The sequence below is a fragment of the Canis aureus genome, chromosome 1, assembly GCF_053574225.1.
Source record: "Canis aureus isolate CA01 chromosome 1, VMU_Caureus_v.1.0, whole genome shotgun sequence".
Taxonomy (NCBI): Eukaryota; Metazoa; Chordata; class Mammalia; order Carnivora; family Canidae; genus Canis; species Canis aureus.
The window spans coordinates 25,912,288-25,938,772 of NC_135611.1; the positions used below are offsets into that span (position 1 = coordinate 25,912,288).

The 26,485-nt window shown below is 36.3% G+C and overlaps 1 protein-coding gene across 1 annotated transcript in view; it reads right to left on the reverse strand.

The window, feature by feature from the left end:
• MOXD1 (monooxygenase DBH like 1) overlaps positions 1–26,485 on the reverse strand; it is a 95,566-nt gene that overhangs the window by 66,081 nt on the left and 3,000 nt on the right. The window contains exons 2-4 of the mRNA XM_077893321.1: positions 10,713–10,859; positions 9,104–9,271; positions 8,884–8,967 (exon numbers count right to left, since the gene is read on the reverse strand). Coding sequence (XP_077749447.1) covers positions 8,884–8,967; positions 9,104–9,271; positions 10,713–10,859 — 399 coding nt within the window. The remainder of the gene's footprint in view (positions 1–8,883; positions 8,968–9,103; positions 9,272–10,712; positions 10,860–26,485) is intronic.

A 26,485-nucleotide genomic window follows, 5' to 3' on the forward strand; every position in this document is an offset into this window, starting at 1 on the left:
GATTAGCAGGCAATTTTCTTTTCAATGAAATTATTTCTAATTCCTTTCTCCCTAACATCAGCTGAGATTTAACATTCCATGCCTTTTTATAGCCATATACATAATCTCTCACCTAATCATCTTAACGCCAGTCTTATTTAAATGACTTCCTAAATCACAAATTATACTTGATATGTGTCATTTCCTGTTAATAAGCATTTCCAAACCCCAAGTTGGAAAATGGTAGAGTTCTATGTACTGAAATGCTACCCAACGAGGTCTAAGTCAGTTTCTAGTCCCTTTGAACTGGTATCTCTGAAAGGTTCTGGTGGAATTTGCTCATGTAGCCCTCAGTCTATACACTCATCCTGTAGGATTCAAAAGTAGCAGCCTTGACTCTGAAAAACTAACTCAAAGGGCCTATAACTGAATATAAGCTATCAGACATCTCTCACCCAAATTATTTTTCATTGCAGCAAAGATCAGCTAGAAGGCTTGGGTTAGTAGAACTGTAGAGAGAAAAGTCCAATTTTGCTAGGAAGATCTGTGCTGGGTCTTGGCTCTGCATCACAGAATTTGGGTAATAGTGTTAAGCAAGTCACTTATGCACCTATGCTTCAGTGTGTTCATCTGGAAAGTGGTGCTAATTCAACTTGCCTTGTGGGAGGCTGTGAAAATCTAACATGAAAATGTATTTAAAATAGTAAAAAACAGAGAAGCATATAGTTATCTTTAAGTATCTCTTGCTTGAGAAGCAAGAGTAACAGGAATTCAAACCACAGGGTATCCAAACTGCAGTACATATTTCACTTTTAGTTTTAGCAAGTCATACCTGCATACCTCCCTGAATTTAAGTAAAAATCATTCCTATCTTAATATTACCATACTTCTACTTACACCCATATTACCATCAACATGCAGAATCCAACATAAATATCTTAGTACAGATTTAGTGCTCTTGATAAAAGTGCTGTTCATTAAATTATTTGCCAAGTTTTATAGCCAGTAATTATCAATAAATGTGCTAATGCTTTGCAGTTTTGTTGTCCAACCTCTTAGACTACTTTTAAAAATGTACTAGATTGGGAGTAGAGTTGGGTGGTAGAAGAGCAACAAAGAAAAATAAATATTTTTTCTGTCTGTTGGAAATGGTATTATTTAAGGCCACAGAATGGAAGGCTAATGGGTGACCTAAGAATGTGAAAGAATATTTCCCAGAGTATCGTCACCAGCTGGCTTTTATCCTTAGTTAGACAAGAACAGGAGGAAATTAGCTTAAATTTCATTTGAGTTAGAATAATGGAAGCAAGCTATGAAATCTAATTCCCAGGGAATCTTTTCTTCAAAATAAAATAGAAGCTGACTTCCTACCATGGTTTCAGTGCAGCCCTGATAAGTATGAGAAAGTACTAGAAGTTTGAGTCCATCTCCATAATCCCCATCAAGAGAAGAAAACAGGGCAGACCGGGTGGCTCAGCGGTTCAGCGCTGCCTTCAGCCCAGGGTGTGATCCTTGAGACCCGGATTGAGTCCTATGTCAGGCTCCTTGCATGGAGCCTGCTTCTCCCTCTGTCTGTGTCTCTGCCTCTCTGTGTGTGTGTCTCTCATGAATAAACAAATAAAATCTTAAAAAGAAAAAAAAGAAAAAGAAAACAAGCAATTATGAGACTTTTATGTAACAGGTGTTTTCACTTGTATTTATTTCATCTTCACTGGCAATTATTTTTCCTACTTTACAAATGAAGACGTAAACTCAGAGTTAAGTTTGCTCAAGGTCGTCAAGTTAATGAAACGCAGAGTAAGAATACAACTCCTACCTACCTCCAGCAACTCTGCTATGCCCTGTACCGACCTGAAAGCCTTGCTCACCCTGGCACTCTTAGTTTCTATCCCTATTTGAAACTGACATCATGTCCAAGATTAAGACTTATTTATTTGCTTGCTTATTTATTTACTTAGATTTATTTCATAAATAAATTAGAAATATATCTAGTATTTATGAGCTATCTAATATATGACAGAGATAAAAAGAACTCTATGGATATTATTTCATTTGATTTGAGACAAGTACTACTATTATCCTCATTTCACAGATGGGAACCTAGGTTTCAAAATACATGTTAAAATACATGTTAGGAGAGCCTAGGCCCAAGGAATTAAAAAGAGGGGCCTTTAAACTTCCAGGGAAACAGCATTTTCCCTAAGCACTTTTTACCTCAGCAAACCTCGGGAGACTGAGAAGCAAGAGTATCAGGAATTCAGACCACAGTGCATCCAAACCCCAGCACTTATTTCACTTTTAGCTTTAGGAAGTCATAGATATTTAGAAGTAAAAAGAGTCATGTGAAATCATCGGATCTAAACCTTTTATCTTACAAAGAATTTGAGGACCATGGTGAGGTTAAGTACTTTCTCTAGGGTCAGAGAGCTAATTAGTGACAGAGTTAGCAATAAATCACTTCCATGAAAAGACATGCATTCAAAGTGAATTAAATTACCTTGTACTCTCAAGTGGCTATTAAGAACACCCAAGTAGCTAGATAATCTCCAGTGTTTCTGTTAAGTAGATGTAACCCAAGAAAATCAAGAAAGAATTTAGCACTGAACAATCTAAGTCAGCAATCTTTAAAATGTGCTCATTTGAGTCAACGCATTGTTGACCCACTTTTTCTACCCACTTCTTTCTGTACAAAGTTATAATTTCAGTCATGGTAAATGGCCAAGTATTTTCATCTCTTCCAGTGGATAAAAGATATATAAAATTTCAGATACACTGAAATATACATATATGTAAAAGCATTTTGGTATTTATAAACCTTGGATGATAAATTCCTGAAGAAGAGGATTCTCATGATTTTACAGCATAATTTTTCCAGAAGATAAAGAATTTTCTATTTTGTCAATGGGTGACAAAATCCACATGTGCCAGGGGAAGTGCCTTGGTATTAAGAATTTAACAACCAAATATAGTGTTATCGAGTATTTAAAAGGAATGGAAAATATTTTCACAGAAGGCATACTTTGAAACTTAATTTCTTTCAACATCTTAAATAGATCTAACTAAATACCCAAAGATTTGTCTTTAGGAAATATGGTTAAATTGGTAAAAAGACAAAGGGAAACATTGATAAGCCAAATAAGTTCCACAGAGTTGGATATAAATAGGTGAAAATACAACCATTTGGTCAACAGTCAATAGAAAACACTTGCTAGTCTGCCACCTAATAAAATGAAACTGAAGGTGAACACATGAAAAAAGAATGAGAACTAAAGCATAGAGTCTATGGAAATGCATCCTGATGACAAACCAAAATGCCATTTCCATCAGGGAAGAAAAATCACATCAATGAAAATATACTTTGAAATATCATTTCAGGGGAAAAAAGGAAGAAGATATAGTGACAAAGAAGAGATCATTCTAATAGTTGTCACGTCATGTATTTTAACACTGAAAATTCTTACAATCTACTAAATTTAACGTAGAAGTCTTACACATTTTCAGAAATAGAAATCCTTTATCACACTTGACATTTCAGAATATGTTAATGCTAAAGTCTCAAACGTGACGGTGTCCTTTTATTTAGAAGAAGGAGGAGGAAGAGGAGAGGAAGTAGAAGGAGGAGGAGGAGGGAGAGGAAGGAGAAGTGGAGGAAGAAGAAGGAGAAGAAATATAACAGGGAAAATGTTCAGCAATGTTTATTTAACATGGTATGTAAATAAACCCAAATGTTCATGCCATGTGCTTAGGAAAGGAAAATCAATTTTTGAATGACTATTCCATGGCTATACAGTACTCTGGCTTCAAGAACATTTCACGGTCACTCAGTGTCATTTATTTTTAGATTTTCTTGTCCTAGGAAACATTTCTTCAAATTAAATAGGTCAGATTTATGAATAACACCAATAGAAAAGAACAGCAGCATCTATATCATGTCAAGAAAGATGTTCTGTTCAGTAGCAAGTATACAGCAGAGCATCCCTCTTCATGCATCTATTAATGAAAAGAATGATGATAGTGTTTTGTTTATCTCAACTTCACATTTCTCCACAGCAGAAAGCTTTCAAATTTCATTGTCTAAATGAAATGAGGGACAATCTAAGTTTTATTTGGAATTCTGACTTGTCTAACTTTGGCAAGTGGCAGTATCAGAGCCAATTAAGTTTATCTGAGGCACAGTTATAGCTAATTGGAATTCTGACTGTCCAGAAAGGGTTGGCTGGTTTGGGATCCATCAGCAACCCAGAAAGTGAACCAGATGATCAACAGATTAGCAATTGTTCATTGCTAGAGATCTACATAATTTTATTTAATTACTTTATTTAACAAACACTATGTGCCTGCCAGGAATTGTTCTAAATACATGTTAAACTTCTTTGATTCAGTTAATAATTACAATAACCCTATTAGGTAAGAACTAGTATGCCGATTTTCCAGATGAGAAAACTGAGGCACAAGGAAGTAAATAATTTGCCAGAGGTCATACAACAAATAAAGGCCATCCTTTCTTAAAACTCAGCAACGGTCAACCTTTTAGCATGATGCTCTTTCATTTTCTGGGTCTCCTTACCAATAAAAAGTCACTCAGACAGCAACATTGAGCGGGGGGAAGGCCTAATAATAGTTGGGTTCATTAAAAGTTTTCTATGTGTCAGATATTATGCTAAGTGGTAATACAGTTTTTTTTTAACCACTACATAACTTTCAGTCCAAATAATCCCATGAGGAAGTTACCATTAGAATTTAAATGATAAAATGGAGCTACAGCTGACAAATAACCTTCCTATGATTAAATGACTGGTAATGGAAAGAAAGCATCTCCATCAGAGCACAGAACCTACCTATGATACCAGGAGGCTTATTGCCTCCCTACTGGAAAGGTGAGCCTATAAGGCAAGATGGCTACCAAATGGTGAGACAGCCTAGCTGTTTTTCTTTTTTCTCCTCTTTAACATATTATGTTATGTTTAAATGGATGAGTTAGGAGTTCAATTTATCTATGAGAGAGTTCTCTACAAAACTCTACAAAACAACCAACCAAACAAAAAAAAAGCCAAATGAGTATGTTAAACTAGTTATATAACCCCAGCTTCTAATACAGGACATCCAATCGTTACTATCAGGTGATAATGATATTACTGTTGACTAAAGAGAGTGGAAATAATCACTTTCTCTAAACAATTTTAAATTTAAGGTAAAGGTATTATTTGTCAAAGCTTAAACAGGGTTATATTTAAATATGGAGATATGGGCTGGACAGTGGGTCTCAGAGAGAGACACATAGAGGCGATCTCATATGAGAAGTGTAGTTTTAATAAAATTACTAAGTTTTCTTTGTATAATTTCCATATCTGTCTTCCAGTGTGATATGCTGTCATCTGACAATATAAATATTTTAAAATCACAATTTTAAACATCTTTCACAAAATCAAATACAAATCAATAAATTGGAATCACAAGAGAATTGAAACCACCAATAATTTTTATAATAATTCCATTACTTCTATGGATGAAATTATTAATGTTTGTTATTTTATAGTTTTATAAAATATTTACCTTATTTTATATTTTTGGTAGTAAATAATTTTTATCATTACATGATTAAACTTTAAATTAAAAATGTAATTAATATTTTTAATTTTAGTCATTTGCATTAAATATATTCACAAACAGCCACTGATATATTTTATTTATCTGCTTAATTTTATGGTTATTATAACTATGAAATGTATATTGGACAGTACTATTAACATTTAAACTGCAATTACACACTTTTCTTTGTTTGAAATGAATCCAGACAACAAAATTGATTTCTCACAATATTACTATTATCAATATGTTCTTAAAACTCACTGCAAATGATATATAATACAATATAAAAGCAATGTTCTTTTTCTGAGAAAGTATTTTTTGGTTTTTGCATCAGAGAAGAACTGAGTTGTTTTGATACAGTGAGTTGTGGAACATAAAATAAGGAATAAGGACAAGCACCTAGCTGATGGCTTTTCAAAACATATGAGTCTTTGATTCTATAAAAAGAAGAAAAGAAGATATAGTTCTCTTAAATTACTAGAAATCATCTCTGCTAAGGAAAAGAGAATGGAAATCAGGTAATTTCTTAAGGTAAGTTTTAGATCTATGAACTCTACTCTAGAAATATGTTAAAATTTTATGGACGCTGGCATAAGCCACAAATTAAAACTGTTTTTTAAGGATTGTCTCAAAATATATACGACCTGAATTATTTTTACAATCTTTATTTTTAAAGATTTATTTGGGGGAGAGAGAGAGAGAGAAAGAGAGAGAGAGAGAGAGAACAAGTGGGGGGAGGGGCAGAGGGAGAGGGAGAATTTCAATTAGACTCTCTGCTGAGCACAGAGCCTGGTGCAGGGCTCGATCCCAGGACCCTTGAGATCATGACCTGAGCTGAAATTAGGAGCCAGCAGCTTAACCGAATGAGCCACACAGCACTCCTATTTTTACGACCTACATATTTTGAATTTATTTTCCAAGTAAAGCTTTTTCTTCTCTTTCTTTTTTTAAGATTTTATTTTTAAGTAATTTCTACATCCAATGTGGGGATTGAACCCACAACCCCAAGATCAAGAGTTGCATGCTTTTCCAACTGAGCCAGCCAGGGACCACTTCTCTTTTTGCATATTATCCTATTTAGGTTCATTTCTGAGTAAAATGTTTCATAATACTTAAGGATCTTTAAAACATTTTAAGATTTAATAACAATCTCAGGAATCTATTCTATAAGTGGTATTCTTAAGTAATAATAGAATTTTAAATTCTAGACACCAACCCTCTGCCCTTACAGCAACCACTCCTCCCTCAAATCCCCTCTTGCTAGGGGTAAAGAACTTTCATCATTTTATAGAAGTCCAAAAGCATATCTGAGTATTACTATGATAAGCACACAATGGGAAAACTAGCTAAGAATTCCTGAATGGATACCAAGTAAATGTCCTACATAGAGAGTTAGAACATACACTCCCCCTTTAAGAGCAGACAAATATTTTTTCATTCTACTTAATTATTAGCATTAATAACAATGAAGAAGAATAAAAATGCATTAATGTAAGTGGTTACAGACTGCAATTTTATCAATTAATATTTGCTGGAAAATGAATCAGGGACCCATTTTGCGAAACATTTGCTTTCATTTCTGAACGTGTGGTTTTACATTTGTCCTTTAGGCTGAGTTCCCATTAAATCTATTGCAAATGACACACAGTACTGTATAACATATAGTATATATAAATATAACATTCTCTTTTCTGGGAAAGGTGTTTCATCAGCAAAAGGAAAGGCCTTTAGGCACAGTATTAAGGCACCGGCAAGAAACAGAAAATAACATTGCACAGAGGTAAGTGGCTCATTTGAAGTCTCATTATTGGTAAGTCATCTGACTGCAAAAATACTACACAAATATTTAGGACTACTTAGTAATTCAGTAAACATTCTCTCAATCGGCTCCTCTTGTCTCTGTAAGTAGTTATGAATCATATGTGTAAACAAAAGGCAGCTCTGCACCACTAGACAAATACATTAGAAATTAACAAACGTAAGTTACTTATAGAATGTATTCAGTGTTTCCATCTCTGCCAAAATACTCTGAGGTTAGTAGGGACATGTTATGACTGACCACCCTTTACAGACGAAGAAACCAGGGCTTACCCCAGAGCGACTTGCCTGAGAGCACATAGTTAGTGAAAGAGACAACCAGCAAGTTGAACCCATATACTTCCCTCTGGATTCTAGAACCTACAAATTTGCGTCTTTCTCACACCCATGCTGCTTTGCTACATAGTCTGAGGCTGACAAAAAGCTGATGACATCTGGCCGTCTGAATGTTTAGAGTATTTGTATGCGTGATTGAATTCTATCTTATTCTTTCTTATGTCTAGGACACTTTCCCTACCTTCTCATAATAGTTTCTTTGAGAGCATGGATTGTATATTCAGCCACTGTGGAACTACCAAGCAATTTCAGACCCAAGGACATATAATTCCTTAAAAATACTTGTTCATTCACTAATTAGATGCAAAAGTTTTGGGAGACTTTTCCTGGTAGAGGCAGGAGGGAATTAAAAGCCATAGGCAAACTGAGTTTATTTATTACCCAATTCTGTATTTTTGAATTCTACAATCTACTAATTTTCCTGTTTTCCTATTCTCAAAAACTCACTATAAAAATTGGGTTCTTTTTACAATATCCAATATTTACAGTGAAGCAGACATTCTCAAATATTGGTGGGGAATATAATCTTCCCGTATATAATCTATTGATATGCAAATATATTATTTAAATTGAAACCCTAGCGATTCCAACTGTACAATGTTGCATAAGAAACAACTAGCAGTGGGGCGCTGGGGTAGCTCAGTGGGTTAAGGGCCAGACTCTTGATTTCAGCTCAGCTCATGATCTCAGAGTCATGAGATTGAGCCCCGAGTCAGGCTCCGCACTGAGCATGGAGTTGGCTTGATATTCTTTCCCTTTCTCTTCCCTCCCCCACTGCTCTTCCCCCTGCTCGCAGGAGCTCTCTTTCTTTTAAATAGATGATAGATAGATAGATAGATAGATAGATAGATAGATAGATAGATAGATAAAATCTTTTTAAAAAGAGAAAAGAAAAAGAAATAACTAGTGATGTTCAAATCCATCCCACAACTTTTACCTTACAATGTAAAATTAGGAGACAAAAAAAACAAAATCAAGCTATAATCCAAGATTTCTCTCTAAATTTAGTGACTCCTAAGACAGGGTGGGAGTCAGATAAGCCAGTTCTTTGTTCTTGAAATAGCTTTCCCATACTTGAAAATCATTTCTATTTTTTTAGGAAAATAACAGTATCTCCTTCATTCATACAAATTAAATTTAGCCTGTGAGTGAGTCACATACCTTTATTACATGATGCTTTTCCTGGAATACAGGAATCTTAAACATTTGACACCAATAGGTCGTACCTTTGTTTGGGATGGGGACCTGTCTTAATAAAAAGGGGAAGGGGACACAAAGTCACATTCTCTTGACATGCTATTAAACACAACAGCATAAGTAAAAACTCTTACATGTTTTCAATAAACCCTCCCTTTCAAAAATAAAACCTGAAAAAACTTACGTCCTGATTTACCAGGTCAAAGTACGGTACAACTGTAGGCAACACCTTGCTTGTCTCATGATTCAACAGCCGTAAACTCTTGGTGCCACGATTGGAGTCATGGTACTTAGGACCAGCTTCTCCCACATCTTCATGGTGGTAGGCCCAAATCACTCTCACAGTGCTCTCCTAGTGATCAGACAGGGGCAGCGTTATGTCCCATGAGGACACTTCCCTTAACACTGAGCTGAGTTTAGAGAACTCTATTTAAAGCAGGACAGAGACGTGAAGAAAAGAGAATAATGACATTTGGAGTCCTCAATATGGTCTCCAGCAGTAATTGTGTCAATTTGATTAGATCAGTAGGTATCCAAAAAGATAAGTTTCTCTTTGGAAGAAACAGTCTCTCTCAGCACACAAGATTCTGTCTGCCAGATGAAATTGGCTTTCACTCAGCAAACAAAAGAGATTGCTCAAGGCATGGTGGGGCAGAAGGAAGGCTTACTGAGGTATAAAGAAATTGTTGTGTCCTCCCACAGATAAAAGTGTCTTTGCCAGATCTTTGTAATAAGAACTTTGAAAATAAATAATAAAGCAAAAGCTATTTATTTTAAAAGCTATATTCTTTCTTAATAAGTCAAATGACTATAATTATTTTTCCAATTAAAGTATAATTGCACTGTATATTACATAAAAAGTGATCCATGTCTTTGCATGTGTTTTTTCCCTTCCTCTTTTAATCTTTACGCTGAATGTTTATCAAAACAGCTTCAGATCAATTCAGCTTCAGATTTTTACATTCCCATTTTTAAAACTTTAATTTATCAAATAAAAAAGATAATTTGATTGATCTATAAAAAATGAAATCAATCCAAGAAATTCATGGACACTTGCAAAATACCACATGAATTATCTACTGTCTAAATATTTAATTTCCATATGTATAAAGATATTAATGTTTGCATGAAGTCTGACAATAAGAAATCTTGTATAACATATCAGTAGGCAATTTTAATTTTTTTTTTTTTTTAATTTATGATAGTCACAGAGAGAGAGAGAGAGACAGAGACAGAGACACAGGCAGAGGGAGAAGCAGGCTCCATGCACTGGGAGCCCGACGTGGGATTCGATCCCGGGTCTCCAGGATCGCGCCCTGGGCCAAAGGCAGGCGCCAAACCACTGCGCCACCCAGGGATCCCCGCAATTTTAATAAATCTACTATTCATCTCAATTTTAGAAATTTACAAAAATGAACCAGTCACAAATCAGATGAATTATATCCTGATATTCAGTATCTAATTCCTTCTTGTGTAAATACATTTTTTCCAACCTTTATCTATTGTGTATACTCAAACTTTATAGAGAAAAAGCTAGAAACCTTACAGATAAAATCATACTCACTTTAAATGGCCTTTCAAAATTCTAGATTCACACAAAAATTGCCTTTATTGAAATGTGTAGTCTTAGATTTTCTGTGGCTTCTAAAAAGATTTCAAAGATATTCTAAAACACTGTGTGACTTTGTTTTCAAAGGTTATTTTTAAATATTTGTTCCTTTTATTCTATGAAATGTTTCACAACTGTAAATGTACAATTTGTTCACGTATGCATCCTCTTGTAGACTCCTTACCGTTATACTCTTGTCATTTATGTCACATGTATGCAGTTCTCTGGTAAATTCAATTATTGTGTGGGTACTATTTTCCATGGCATATTCCAGGTGGTAATCTTGCTGAGTATCTTTTTTCAACTCTCTGTTTGCATTTGTAAAATAATCCTGAGGAAAATAAGGAAAAGAAAAATTAGGATATCGCAAATTCAGAGTGAAAAGAATTTAGATTAAGAATATTTATAGTACCTTTAAAAAAAAAAACCACTGATTCTGTTTATTTACAAAATCCTGTATCTACAGTCATTTTTAAAGTCCTGGGAATTTTCAAGTATCGGGGAATATCCCAACTAGGAAATCAGTCCCCTATGAAAGTAGTTCATATTTGAATTTCTGGCCCTTCGGGAAAGTGTGGTATGGATTACAGTATCATAGAGCATCAAAAGAAATGAAGTAAACAAACATTCAAGATCATCTGTTACTTTTCCTTCATTATACAAATGAAAAGAGGAACTTCAAAACTGTGAAATAGCTTGCCCCAAAGTGAATGGACTCCTTTGTAACAAAGATAGAACCAACCCCAAGGTAGGCACTTTTTTCATTGTTACACCAGGTAGAGCTTCTCTTCCTCAAACCTAAAAGCAAAGAGGTTATAGGTTAACCTGAGGTTATAGGTCATTTCAGTATGTGCTTTAATAGCAAATGCTTATTAAAATGAAATGCAATGGAAAAGTATGGAAAGAAATGGAACTAGATGAATTACAGGATATTGAAAACCTGGAGAAATTTTTTTTATGGATCAGCCATGATTTTTGTACTAAACTTGATCACTGGTATACAGATCGCTTCTGGGATGCAAACAAATGCAATGGAGAGGTCATGCGCTTTGAAATCAAATGACTTAGGACCTGACCCCTAGCTCTACCCCTAAATATCCTTGGAGAATTGTTGAAGTCAAACTCTGTGAGCTTTTATTTTGTCTAACAGTAAAATGGGAATACCTATTTTATGTATTTTAAAATATATACCTATTTTATGAACTTTGAAAGATAAAGAAATGAAACAGTAATTGGGGGGAAATTGCCTACAATGGTTGGTGCCCATGTAATGTTAATTTCCTTTCCCCTCTTGCAACGTAGTTTGGTTTTTATCCGAAATATTTCCCTATACCATTTACCATTTTCTTAGATTTTACCATTTTTACCATTTTACCATTTGCCTACCATTTACCACTTGGCCCTTACTAATATATTACAAATATATTACAAAACTCATGGTGCTAATTTTCATCACTTATAGAAGATACAAAATTTGTCTTAATTATACCGGTCTTTCCATACATTATGATATTTTATTTTTAAAAAGCCACAAATGACTGATTTAGAAAATGCATGCTGAAACATTATTACAATTATTTTTACTAACATTAAAATTACATTTGAAGAAAGGATTGCCATGCTTAGCAAAGGAAAGAAAGAAAGAAAGAAAGAAAGAAAGAAAGAAAGAAAGAAAAGAAAGAAAGAGAAAACGAACACAAGAAAAAAACCTTAAATTGTAAATGTCATACTCAAATGGATGGCATTTGGCATTTTTGTTCCTAATACCATTTTAAGGTAGCTATCAAGAATGTGTGTAAATTTGACATCCAGATATTTGCTCAAATCCATTATTGGTGATACACAGAGCCTAACTAACTTTTTTCACCCAGTGACAATTACAACTCACTGAGTACATCCCATGCACCAGGCCCAGTTTAAGCATGTATTAATATATGCACACACATTAACTCACTTCCACCTTCACATCAGCTCTGTGAGATAAAACTATTTTCCTATTTCACAGACGAAAATACTAAAGCAATAAGAAGGTTAAGCATCTTGCCCAGGATCACACAGCTGGTAAGTAGAAAAGCCAGTATTCAAAGCCAGACAGTCTGACTCACATCTGTATCCTTCTTCACTGTTAAACACCGTAGCAGTCACTGCTGAAAAAGTATGGGTTAGTTTATATTTTTTCTGTCTACAGAGAATATCTATAGTTTTTGTTTGTTTTGCTTTTCTTACTTTTCTTACTTTTTCTACTGCTAAAGTTGGGGGCTATCAAAAAAATTATTCTGAGAATGAGTTGTAACTGTGAAAACAATTTATTTTTTTAAATTTTTTTTATTGGAGTTCAATTTGCCAACATATAGCATAACACCCAGTGTTCATCCCACCAAGTGCCCCCCTCAGTGCCCATCACCTAGTCACCCCAACCCCCTGCCCACTTCCCCTTCTACTACCCCTTGTTCATTTCCCAGATTTAGGAGTCTCTCATGTTTTGTCACCCTCACTGATATTTTCACTCATTTTCTCTCCTTTCCCTTTATTCCCTTTCACTAATTTTTATATTCCCCAAATGAATGAGCCATATAATATTTGTCATTTTCCGATTGACTTATTTCACTCAGCATAATATCCTCCAGGTCCCTCCACATCGAAGCAAATAGTGGGTATTTGTCATTTCTAATGGCTGAGTAATATTCAATTGTATACATATTGTGAAAACAATTTAAATGAAATATTCTTGTCATATTGTGATTTTCCCACTACATGGATTTTCAATATGTAGATGAAATAACAATGTCTATAGACAACAAGGGTCAGATAAACTATGCCTTTATACTGAGTTCACATTTCACTACACAATTCAAGTAATCACAATTTTTGCAAACAAAAGGAATACAACACAAAAAGCAATCAGGTTGAAGAGTAGAACAATTATCCTAGTCTTGCAAATATGTTTCCAGATCCATTGGGATTCCATTTGGAATGGATCCATTCCAGATCCATTTCCAGATCCAAATAGTTATCCAGGTGCCTTTTCCCACCTCTTTGCTTTTGTTCACACTCTTCTCTATCCCCCTTGTTCTCTTCCCCCCCCCACTGAGAAATCCTTTCCACTGACTCCACCCACTGAAACTTAACTCCATTGAAACACTTCCTTCTCTTCAAGACTCATGATTCTATCTCCTCTACGAAGCTTTCTTTGATTATTCCAACTGGAAGTGATCATTCCCTCTTAGGATCCTTATTTCTCTTTTTCATTCCCATGTAGCCTGCAATATGTTCTAGACATAGAATTATCTTCTCAACCATGTGGAAATTGTCTGGAAATAGAAAGCTAATCTTATCAATCCAGTTATACATTTGTACCTTTAATATAATTGTACTATAAACGGAACAAAAAGAGGGTGACAGATTATTTTCTCAATTGTTCTCAATTATATTTACATATGGTTAAGATCAGTATGGAATGTGTTTAACCAGTTGCTAGCATGGGTTTGAGTCCGCATGATCTGCCATCTGGCACTGAAATCTAGGAACATTGTTATGACCTTTTAGCCCCTAAATGGACATGAATCTTATGAAACTGACATCAGCATTTACTCAAAAAAGGTTTATGCATGCAACAGGCTCTTTGAAATCCTTTTATACTAAGAGGGCATTCCCTACCTATTTTAAAGAAATAGGCCCCCCCAAAAAAACACAAAAAATACCCCCAGATCTAAGAGAGAGAAACCATGTTTCAGAAGGTTTTCTAATGTGAATTTATATCCTGAGTGACTTGCATATTGCAGATGTTTATTAAGTATGCATAGTTTTAAAAGGAGGATCCTGCCTTTCCTTTTGTTAATTCTAAATAAGGGGATAATTTTGGAAATAAAAATAAGAACTCATCATCCAATATTCACAACTTAGTGGTATGGGAACTGTTTAACTTGAAGGGAAATATTCCCCAGTAGCACCTTCTTTCTTCCTTCAACTTGTATTGAGAAAATAAATGAACCATAATCAAAAAGTCTTAATTGTGTCAATATTTTACAACTAAAAAAATGTCACATTGGCAAACCTTAAAAGCACAATTAAGTGAGGCAAGGAGAGAAAAAGGCAAAAATAAATAAATAAATCTGGGTCTCAAATTTCCTATCATTCAACTATTCCTGCTAGTAGGAAGAAAAGAAGGAAGGGAGGGAGGAAAAAAGACATGAAAAAAAAAAAAAAAAAAAAAGCAGATCACTCAAAGAACAGTCTTGAAAATCTTTCATGCAGGGCACCTGGGTTACTCAGTTAAGTGTCTGCCTTCGGCTCAGGCCCTGATCCCAGGGTCCTGGGATTGAGCCCCACATCAGGCTCCCTGCTCTGAGGGGAATCTGCTTCTGCCTCTGCCCACCTCCCTGTCTGTCTTTCATGAATAAATAAATTTTTAAAAAATCCTTCATGCAAATCGGCTAAACCTAAAACGATATGCTCAGTGAGTCTAGAGGTTTCCTGACAGTTTGACAAAGGGATAAATGTTATTTGAGTGGATAATTACATGAAACCTTTATTTTGTACTATTATTTTCTTTTTTTGTTTGTTTGTTTTTTGTTTTTTGTTTTTTGTACTATTATTTTCTTGGGAAATAAAAAAGAACTGCAGAATGAAATTGAAAATAAAACATGGACCAATTAGGAGCCCAAATACCAATAATATTACCTAGAAATCTATATTCACAAAACCATACTGTATAATTCTTATAAGATATTTATGACCACTTTTGGTGGATATCCTAGGATATCCTAGACCACTTTTACTCTCTGATTTTCACCTTTACAATTAGAACCAAGTGGCACCCCTTGCCCCCACTCCAAGTCCCATTTAGCAAATAGATCCAGATACAGCACTACTGTGTATCCATCGTAAAGACCATTCCTTAGCCATCACCCTTTGGTGCTTGATATTCCAGAACTTTTAAATCAAAAGTAGGAATATTGATCACAACACAATCACACTCTCATTGTCATGACTGGATGCCACAGCCATTATAAAAATCTAATTGTATGATGTATATTGCCTATATTACAAATTAACATAAAATACTGAGAAATAGCAGTAGACTCCAATTAAGTGTCATTAAACATGGACTTTATGAGGACAAGAGGGTTGAGGAGGATTCAGAGAATTGTGATTCTGTAGAGATTTTGTAAACGTTTAAAAATAAAATTTGAAGATGTTTTTAGTATGTAAATATAAAAGCTGATATGCAGAAGTCATTCTTCTTTACATTTACTGATTTTTAATGTACTGTAAAGTGAAATGTGAAGTAATGTTACCCTATATAAGTGGCTTTATGTGGATTTCAATCATATTCTACCTCAAACACCTACATTAAGATCAATTTCAATATGAATTGTCATTGAGGTATTACTGTTTTACCTTTTAAAGATAAAATATTTACCCGTTGCCCTTGAAAATCTGAGTTGATAATTAGACTCCAGCAATAAAGTTAATCCACACTTGTGTTGTAATAATGGAACATGTTCTCACAGGATATTTTGTCTTTTGAACACTCTACTTTGAAAAAAATGATGAAATAGATCACTGAGATTTCAAAATGCCATGCGGCAACAGCAGTCAGTCATCATGAGCCTAATTTGGCATCTATCACTTGGCAGATAAGCAGGAGTCCTGTGACTTTCAAACTAATATCCAAAAAGCTGGCTTTGATAACCTGTACGATTGCTACAACCTCATCTTAAAAAAACATGATTACACAGAAGTTAAATTGGTTCTTACTCATTGTCAGGCTTTTTTTTTCCTCTCTCTCTCGAATAAAATCTCTGCAACAGAAAAGAACTTTGGTGCTGTGTTAAGCAGGAAGAAGTGAAAACTCTTCTGGGTGTAATAAAAGATCTCAATAAACCCGGTTCAGACTGGAGAACCAAAATGTAAGCACAGCTGCAGGGGAACCTTGAGAAAAATGTTACCATCTGCCATCACTTTATTCAACAGGTGCTTATAGTTTTTTTTTCTTTTTTCTGAATCTCAAGAGCCTTGTTACTTCAAACATTTCTGTTTGTTGTATCAATTTCTATAATAAATGTTATGGTGGTTTAGTATCATTGATAGTGTAATAATCAATATTTTTGCGTTAAAGAAAATCTTTGATCCTACAAAATCATAATGTATAAACAAACTATATTAACAGGATCTTCAGATTTCAGCATAAGCTGTTTTTAATAAGTCATTTCTTCACTAATCCTAGAAATCGGAGTGGAATGTCAAAACAGAAGCGGCTTGCCTTCTAGAAACCACTTCAGATAAAACTGAAACTCTGTAGGTGTAATGATGGATCTGTTAAATAGCTACTGGAATGCCAAAATAGGAACGCTGTTAGTCTGCGTTCCAATGCAGGACCCACCTAAGCAATCTGTTCTTTAAGTGCCACCTTCTGAAAATACACATCCTGGATTTTCCCCTACAGCCAATCATCTCAGTTCAGTTTTTATGTAGAGTAATATAATACTTTGCTGTAATTATAGAATTATCAGAGATAAAATGTAAAATTAACATTTTTGACTCTTAAAGTCAATGATAAACTTCAATGGAAAAAAGACAATCAATTTCAGATTTTATCATACAAATAAGATGTTATTACCTTCATCCTATTCCACCATCTTCATTTTTTAAAATTTGATAACTACCTACCACTGAATGCAAGAAGTAAATTTTGAGAAAACTCCTTCCTTCCTTCCTTTCTTCCTTCCTTCCTTCCTTCCTTCCTTCCTTCCTTCCTTCCTTCCTTCCTTCCTTCTCTTTTCTCTTCTCTTCTCTTCTCTTCTCTTCTCTTCTCTTCTCTTCTCTTCTCTTCTCTTCTCTTCTCTTCTCTTCCTCTTTTCTCTCCCTTTACTCTCCTCTCCTCTCCTCCCTTCCCCTCCCCTCCCCTCCCGTGTCCTCCCCTCCTTTCCTCTTCTCACCTTTCTTCCAACACATATTTCATTGAGTGACTATTATTCCCTAGCCACTCTTGTAGGGCTGAGGGCACATGACAATACAGGATAGCAGACAAAGTCCCTACTATGATCAAACTTATAGTTTAGCTGAAGTGAGGGGAGAGCAGACAATTTAAAAATTATTTTAATAATAATATAACCAAAATGTTTAGATAATAAATAGTTATAAGAGAATAAAACTGATTATAGAGAGTGACTACAAAGCCTTCAAGTTAAGTGATCAGAAAAGCCAGCACTAAGGCAATGATATTTATTCTGAGAAATAAACTACAATGAGGAGCCATCCAGAGGAGGTACAGAGGAAGCTGATTCCAGGAAAAGAGAGAAGCTATTGAAAAAGACCTGAACGGAGGTAGGTATCCAGTTCAATGATGCAAATAAAAGCTAGGGTGGCTGAACTATATAGTGCCCAGGGATCAAAGGAGGCCCCAGATCTTGTGATACCTTATAGGGTAGTGTACAAGTTCAAATTTAATACTAAGCCTATATAAAAGTCATCTGAGCTTTAAGCAGCAAATGACATATTCTGATTGACATGAATAAAGAGTGTGTGTGTGTGTGTGTGTGTGTGTGTGTGTGTTACTGTGGCTACCATGTAGAAGATGACAAGAGGCATAAGAGTGGTGGTCAGAAGACAGGAGTCACGGGGTACCTAGGTGGTTCAGTCAGTTAAGTGTCTAACTCTTGGTTTCAGCTCAGATCATGGATCTGTGCGAGATCACAACTGCACAAGCATGTGTGAGCACTCACTCTCTCTCACATAAATAAATAAATCTTAAAAAAAAAAAAAGGAGACAGGGGTCATGCAGTGGTCTGGGTGGTCTGCACTTGAGTAATAGTAAAACAAAGGGAAGTGGGCAGGTTTTAGATTTAGCTTGGAGGAAGAGCCAACAGAACCTAAAGATGTGTTTCAAATGTGGGGGTGAAGGAAGGAGCAGAAAAAAGAGTGACTCCTAAGCTTTGACTGGAGCTACCAGGAGGTGCCATTTACTGAGACTGGGAAGGCTGGGAAAGAAACAGGTTGAAGGTGAATGAGGTTAAAGTTGAGGTGAATACCTAGACAGTCTTCCCTGGAGTGGGAAGGTTGGGGGACAGGGACTATGTGGACTGGGAAGAGATAAATCAAAATTGTGCCACGACCAAGTTTCAGAAACTCACCAACTTCACACTCCACTTCTCTCGTGAAGCCCTCCAAATTCTCCTTCTGAGTATATACGAGTCACAAAGCATTCTTTTTCTTATTTCCTTTTTCAGATTTCAGATACACATTCACTAATACACATTCACTATACATAATTTGAATATACTGAAACACACGGTAGGGAGATGAAATATTCTCACACCCCCTGTAATGGTACAGTGTGCACCTGTCCACAGAGACAGGACAACTTTTATTTACAGGTTAACAGCATAACAGCATTGACAGTTTCCAGTATAGTTGCAATATCTTCTCTTCTACTGAGTTCTTGAATAACCTGAAGTATGAATGTGGAATAAAGTTATTTTCAGCATCACACTAAAGCTGAAACAACCTGAAGGACACCTGATCCTAGCTCCCACCAAAGGAGGAATTCTTTCAAAAGTATTTTTTTTTAAAGATTGACTTATTTATTTGAGGGAAAGACAGCAAGAACTCGGGAGTGGCAGAAGGAAAGGGTGAGAGTGAATCTCACACAGATTCCCCACTGAGCACAGAGCCCAATGCAGGGCTCGATCTCACAACCCTGAGATCACAAGTCGAGCAGAAACCAAGAGTCCGATACTCAACCAACTGTGCCAACCAGGTGCCCCTCCCAAAAATATTTTTAAAGAAATGATTACACAGTATTTAATAACTTTAGTGAAAAGCTCATGAATTTACAACTTCACAAGGCAATGCATTTGATTTTAAGACCTCTCATTATCAGAAATGCATTTGTTATACTGAGCTAAATAAAATCTTCTACCCTTTAACATATTAATTGAGTCTTTTTTCTTCCTTCTGGAGCCTGTACTCTTGAGGAGTACTGTCCACTATTTCAAAAACGATGATCACATCTTTCTTTTTTTTTTTTAATTTTTATTTATTTATGATAGGCACACAGTGAGAGAGAGAGAGAGGCAGAGACATAGGCAGAGGGAGAAGCAGGCTCCATGCACCGGGAGCCCGACATGGGATTCGATCCCGGGTCTCCAGGATCGCGCCCTGGGCCAAAGGCAGGCGCCAAACCGCTGCGCCACCCAGGGATCCCTGATCACATCTTTCTAATCATTCTTTCTCTAGGCAAAACATTGACAGCTGTTTCCCATTACCCAGGGAACCCCAACTTCCAGAGATTTCAGTCATGTTTGTAATCCTCTCTTAAGATCTTTTAAAAATGTTATTCTAGAACTTATCTTCTGATATGATTAGCCTAGTACAGAGTACTCTGTTGTTATTACCTCCCTTGATGTAAACAGTAGAGTTTATAGGCTAATGTTGCATCTGTGTTTAGCCAGCACATATTCTGAGTTTAAAATGACCTAATATTTAGAACGTTTCCATATGAATTCCCATTAAGTTCAACTTTCCACACTTCATATATACACAACCAATTTTTTAACCAAGTGTTTACTCTATTTGTATTCTCAGTGAACTTTTAACTTTTAATTTCCTTTCATTATGTGAATATATCACTGTCTTTGAGTCCTCATCCCATAGTCTAATGTAGCCAGTCTGTTATCAACATATTTTGGGTCTGAATGTTTAAATATCTATGATTATGCCTAATTCAACTTTAGTAGTCCACCTCATACAAGAAATGAGAAGCCTTGCCAGTTATTTTACTGTCATTCAGATATACCATTTATTTAATACTCCCACTACAAGTCCAGCAAATCAAATGCAAAAGAAAATGCAGTCTTGTCAGTATCACTGTGTTTATTGAAACCATGTTGGTCTCTAGTCATTAATGATGTCAAAGGATTCATAAACCAATTGCTTACAGTTTTTCCTCAAATTTTCAATACCCCCCATTGTTACATTTAGCTGACACCTTTTCTCCAAGTTGAAAAGCTACCATATTTGTCTCCATGTCATCTCCTGATAATTCTGACATTTCACTGATTGCTTGATTATAATAATCTCTTGTATTCAAGCACTTTCAATGTGCCATATACCTTGCTTAAGGTATTAAGATATTCTTTAGATATCAAGAGTCTCTTCTCCATAAAGTTAACGGTCACTTAGAGAGGCTAAGGAGTTTTCCAGGGACCACACATCCAATAGGTAGCAAGAAGTGCGAGGATAAACACCAAAAATTCTTGCTTGTAAGTTATATTGCAGGCATTTTTTGATGACCTGCCAAGCACATGAAACTGTTGTTCCTGGTACCTCAGGAAGATGTGGCAATGCTGACAGTCACCAACTTGTAAATGTTCCATCCATGCCCTAGTAAAATACTAATTATCTACCACTCCCGCTACTTTTCCTCTTTCTCCCTTCTGCAGTGATAGCTTTAGGGCATTTCAGTGCTTATTAGTAATTTGGGGAATGGAGGGAGGAAAGGAGAAGATATCTATTTACATAATTAGAAAGACACTTGAGAATTTTTCCAAATACAAAGGAAGTCCATTGTATTACTGTTAATTCTAATAAAAGATTTTAAAGTAGAACATTTCTCATTTCTCTTGGCTTAAATACATGCTGAGAATTATCTGGAACTTTCATTTATTAATGTTCCTTTGATGCCCTGTAGCCATATATAACTTACAAATTTTAGACTCTGTGTGGGCAGATATTCCTGTTGCCTAGAAATACAGCAGCTAGAACCAACTGACAAAAGATGTATAGAAATGATAGCTATGAGGAGGAGAGAGATTTCTGGCTCAGCATATGTTGAAATACACCACTACCCACAGTCCTTCCATTGCTACTCTTGTTTCAACATGTAAATATGAAAAAATACTTAGAATTATCAATAACTTTGTCAAGCTCATCTCAGAAGTATTTCCATTTTAGGAAAATCCACTTTATTCTTCTATTTGATAAGACAATTGTCAGTATCCAAACATATGATAGCCCTTGCTTCAAATACCAAACTTCAAAACCACTCTGAATGGCTTTGTATAGAATTGTCCTTTGCATCGCCATGCCGAATGCCTGAAATCTTCCAAGTTTCAGTTGACCTGACTCCCATCAAAGAGCCTGAACACATAAGGTCAGTAGTTCCCAAGCATGTCTGCCGATCAGAATCACCTGGGAAACTAAAATGTATTAGTGCCTATGTCCACCCCCTGAGATTGTGTGAGATTTAATTGGCATGGGGTCAAGAGGGTGGTTACCTGGACACTGAAGTTTTTTAAAGACACCCAACTGATGCTAATGAGCGGAGAAGTTTGGGAACTTCTGGCATAGGAAGTATCTTTTCCAAGTTCTCAGTTCTCTATTAGCCTTGCTGTTCATCACTTGACTGCAATCTGCCATAGCATGAAACCATCTTGGCCCCGTCCAAAGGGACTTGAATGTTCAAAGTATTAGGAGGTCTAGCTTCTACATGGTTTCATCTACCATGAGTTTCCTTGTATGAGTGAGTTTCATTGCATGAACTTTGCAGGGGGAAAAGGGCAGCAATCTAGTTTTATCTAACACACTGAGATTTCTGAGTTTTAGTTTAAAAACTGCCCAAAAGATGGAAATCTTCTGCAGGCACAGATGTTTTGCTGATCTAGCTTCTCCAAGGTCTTTAGCTCCCTAATATTGCTGCTGATGAGAAAGAATACAGTGTATAAGAGAAAAACATGCACACCTAGAATTAAGAAAGAAACTTCTATAAAATCACCAAGTCTCTAGATCAAAGCTTGAAAGACTCTAGTTGAGCTTACTAAACATCTGTGTAGCAATGCCACAGAAACAGAAAAGAGAGCTCATGTGGTTCAGACACATTTGTTAAAACATTAATTATATTTCTTCCAGGTAGGTAGAGTCCTATGTTCAAGGTCACTAACTTCTTTGATGCACATGCCAGATAATCTTCTTCAGAGTATATAATATTTTGAGTTGTAAACACTATGATTAATCTCCAAAGACAACCTTTAAGACTTGAGACATTTGTTTTCCTTCAGGTCTTGATTATAAGTATACTGTCTGGAATAGCCACATGATTTCTCCTTATTACATCACTCTATTTTATTTCTCAGCACTTTCTTGTATTTTTCTTTATGTATTTATTTGTTTATCCCCCACCAAAATGTGAGTTCCATGACACCACTGACTTCATCTGACTCAATGCTACGTCCCTAAGATTTGGAACTGTTCAATAAAAGTTCAATCAATATTGGTTTAATGAATAAATGACATTCCAACAATCATGGCCCATAGGTAAGTGTTTTACTCTGTCATATGAGTCACAAATGATCCCCTTTCTGTGTGACCTGGAGCTTAAGTTTATATACATAAAATGGGAGAAATAAGACGTTGACTTCACAGGGCTATTGTGAGAATTATGTGAGAGTCCACACTTTAAGTACTTATCACAGTGTATGGCATGTACGGAGAACTCGAGGAATGAAAAATCATATCATAGAAATGTATATCAATGACATTTATAGTGGGACAAAAGTAGGAAGATAAACACTATGACTTTATTTTACCAATCTCTTTTAAGATATATTTTATTATACATGTTCTTTCACTATGAAGGAAAAAATTGGAATATGTTTTTATGTTAGCTACTGCTTCCTTGCAGGAGAAGAAAGAACTGCAAATTGGGACTCAGAGGAAATGAATCCAGGCTGCTGATCCGTACGGCTTCAAGCAGCTGTTTAATAGGTACATAAGACTCAGTAAAATTGGGGGTGTGGGGAAACTTAGGAAACTTGAGAGGAATCAACTGAACTCTTGAGTTTTTTCTTTTTTTTTTAAGTTTTTTCATTTTTTAGCAATCCCTATACCCAACATGGGTTTCGAACTCATAACCCTAAGATCTAGAGTCACATGTTCTTCAGAAGAACCAGGCGGACACCCCTGAACTTCTGAGCTCTTAAGAGCAGTAAGTAAATACACAAAATAGCAATATTTAACTTGTAAAGGCAATAATTGTTCAAAGTTTTTCTCATAATTTTTGGCTACATGAGGTGAATAGGAAAGACCTCAATAGCAAATTAAGTCTGATTTATACACTATTTATATGACACTAGATATATAATTCCAACTTTACAGTTAACAAAATACTTAAAATACATTTTAAGTCATTTTTGCAGAATTCTCTGCTATGTGCTATATGTTACCCTTATGAGCAGCACTTTTTTTTTTTTTATCTACTCTAGAATGTAACAAGTTTTAAAGACATAGCTTAGGAAGAGGTTTCCTAGAGAAACAACTTTCTATTTAAATGTTGTGAGGCATCCACATGCACAATTTTGTCTCTCTCTCTTTTTTTTTTTTTTTTGTACGGATCAAACATTTTCAAAAACATTCATATAATTAATTCATTCCTTCTGCCAGCAACTTTACTGTAATAGGGCTCTATTACAAAAAAATGAATCAACAAGCCACCATTCACGATCTTTGAAGCAGACTCTCCCTTCCCTTCCAAGAATCCAGAAATTTGTCATTGGTTGTATGAAGTCTTGAACTTTGTTGGTCAATCCAGGTGCAGTGTTCCCTTGGCTCTTAGGTCGGCCCTGCTTCCTCAGGCTGGCATTGTGAATCCATCTGCCATGCCAGGAAGAACCACACAGCTGAAGAGTATCATCGTGTGCCGAGCATTACACTGACTCATGTGTCCCTATTACTAATGCACAAAGCACGAAGCTTGGAGAGGTCCCTCTGTCATCTGGAAATTGGGTTGGGGGGGCATAATCTGAAGATTTATAAATATCTCTTAACAAAGCCCCAGCTGAGCTGTGTCAGGGTTGTACACTCTCTTCATCTTTCCCTTACAGCTTTTCAATTTGCTTTCCAAACATTTTTTTGTTGCCGTTGGCTGGGGTGTACTTAAAAGCAGCACATCCTTACCACAAAGAATGCTCACTGTTTTCTGTGATTTCAAATCACAGAATTTCCAAGTACTTCCTCAGTGAACAGCCTATGGGCAATTGCCCTGCTGCTAAAGACTTATTTCTCATCACAGAAATGTTTCAGTTTTAGAGACAGCCAAGGAGCAAGGCTGTAACAAATGATGACATATGTTTCAGCCTCCATTCACTAGCAATTTCTACCCCCAAAGGATGAGTGATTCAATTTTTGTGCAAATTCAACAGGCACATCCAACAATGCTGCCCTCTTCTCTAATTCACACAAACTAGGCATTCATCAACCCGGATTATTTGCTTCAAATGGGTACTCACAGTTGCTAAGTGGCTGGGGTGGGGGGTGGGTTTGCACTGTGTCAAAAAGGGGCAAAGTACAAGGAGAGGACATGAATCCATCAGGGAAGTGAGAGTTAATTCATTGAGACAAAATACTGAGGTTTTCAAAAGCCAATGCAAGAGGAAAGACTGCTTCCCACCCCCACCCCTGGCAATCCTATGAAAGACAGTGCAGAAATGACCTCAGCAGCATCCCAGGAGTCACATCACCCCAAGTAAGAGCCTCTCCACAATAGTATATCTGATAGATTATACTGAGACAGGCTTCACTTTGCAACCACTTTTCTTTTTCTTTCCCCATTTGATTGGACCTGGTTATATATCATTTGAGGAACTACCTTCAGACTGGGTCAGTGGGTTACAAATTGTGCAGGGCAAATTTCCATAAACCCTCATACTTTTAAGGGTGGCCAAGCCTATTGCCTTGGGGCAAGGAAATCAGAATTTGATTTTTCACTCCACAAGCCTAGAAGCAAATGTCACACAGCCCTTTGGAGATATTCTCATTGGGTCCAACCCTGAATTAGTGACTGGCACCACCGAAAAATATGGGGTTGTAGGAGCTTCAGTAGTCTTTATTGACAGAGGAGTATGGAATAGGAGAACTAACTGTTCACTAACTCCTTGTGAGTGGTGTGAGAGAGTGTGTGTAAAAGGAAAGAAGGTGAATAAGTAAATATTGCCTCCTGACCTCAGTAGTGTCAAGAGCGAGTAGATGCATGTGGGTATGTACTCAAAGGTGGTGCTAGGAAGGAGACTGTGATAAATTAGTGGGGATGGCTGTGGAAGCAAGTATTTTGCAAAGATGGCCACACTCACATATTTCATTCCCCTGTGACCTCCTTATGATGTGACACTGAGGTGGAGTCTACGTTCCCTTTTGAATCCAGTGAGATGCAACTACCACGAAGATGACTCAAAGGCTAAGTTATAAAAGCCTGCTCTCCAGTTCCTACCTGGGACTCACCATTGGGCCCCAGCCACTCAGCTGTGGGAAGCTGAGGGGCAACATGGAGTGGCCACATTCCCACCACAGTACCAGCTGAGATCCCCAGCCAAGAACCAACAGGAGCTGCCAGTCAGGCAAGTGATTGAGGGAGCCTTCTGATGATTCCAACTATTCAAATTGGAGTAGACATCAAGTGAAATAGATATCTGTCCTCAACTAGCCCCTTCTCAAGTTGCACATCTGTGAGCAAACTCAGCGTCACTATATAAAGTGACCATGTTTTAGGGTGTTCTGTATACAATAGATTACCCAAAAAATGGGCAAGGTCTCCTTGGACACTGGACGTTTCTTGGTACAGAATAAGCTGGGCCTGAAGAGAAATGGGACCTGCCTCTCTGCCTTTCATTGTTTTTCATAATTTGGGTTGATTCTTTACTAACCTTAGCTTTTTCCCTCTTGGCTCCAGATTAAGCTGTCCATGGGCTATTACCACACTAAAACTTTGTGTATACATGTGCTCTACATGGCACTTTCTACAAACTTGAATTGTGGCCAGTATTTCGTAATCAGATTTTACTTACACATATCTAAATTTCCATCTTCTCTCAAAAAAAGAGCAAAAACAAAAGATCTGCCAATAGCTGATTTGCATTCCCACATAACAGTAACTCAGTCACAAAAACTCTTTTTTCCTTAATCCTC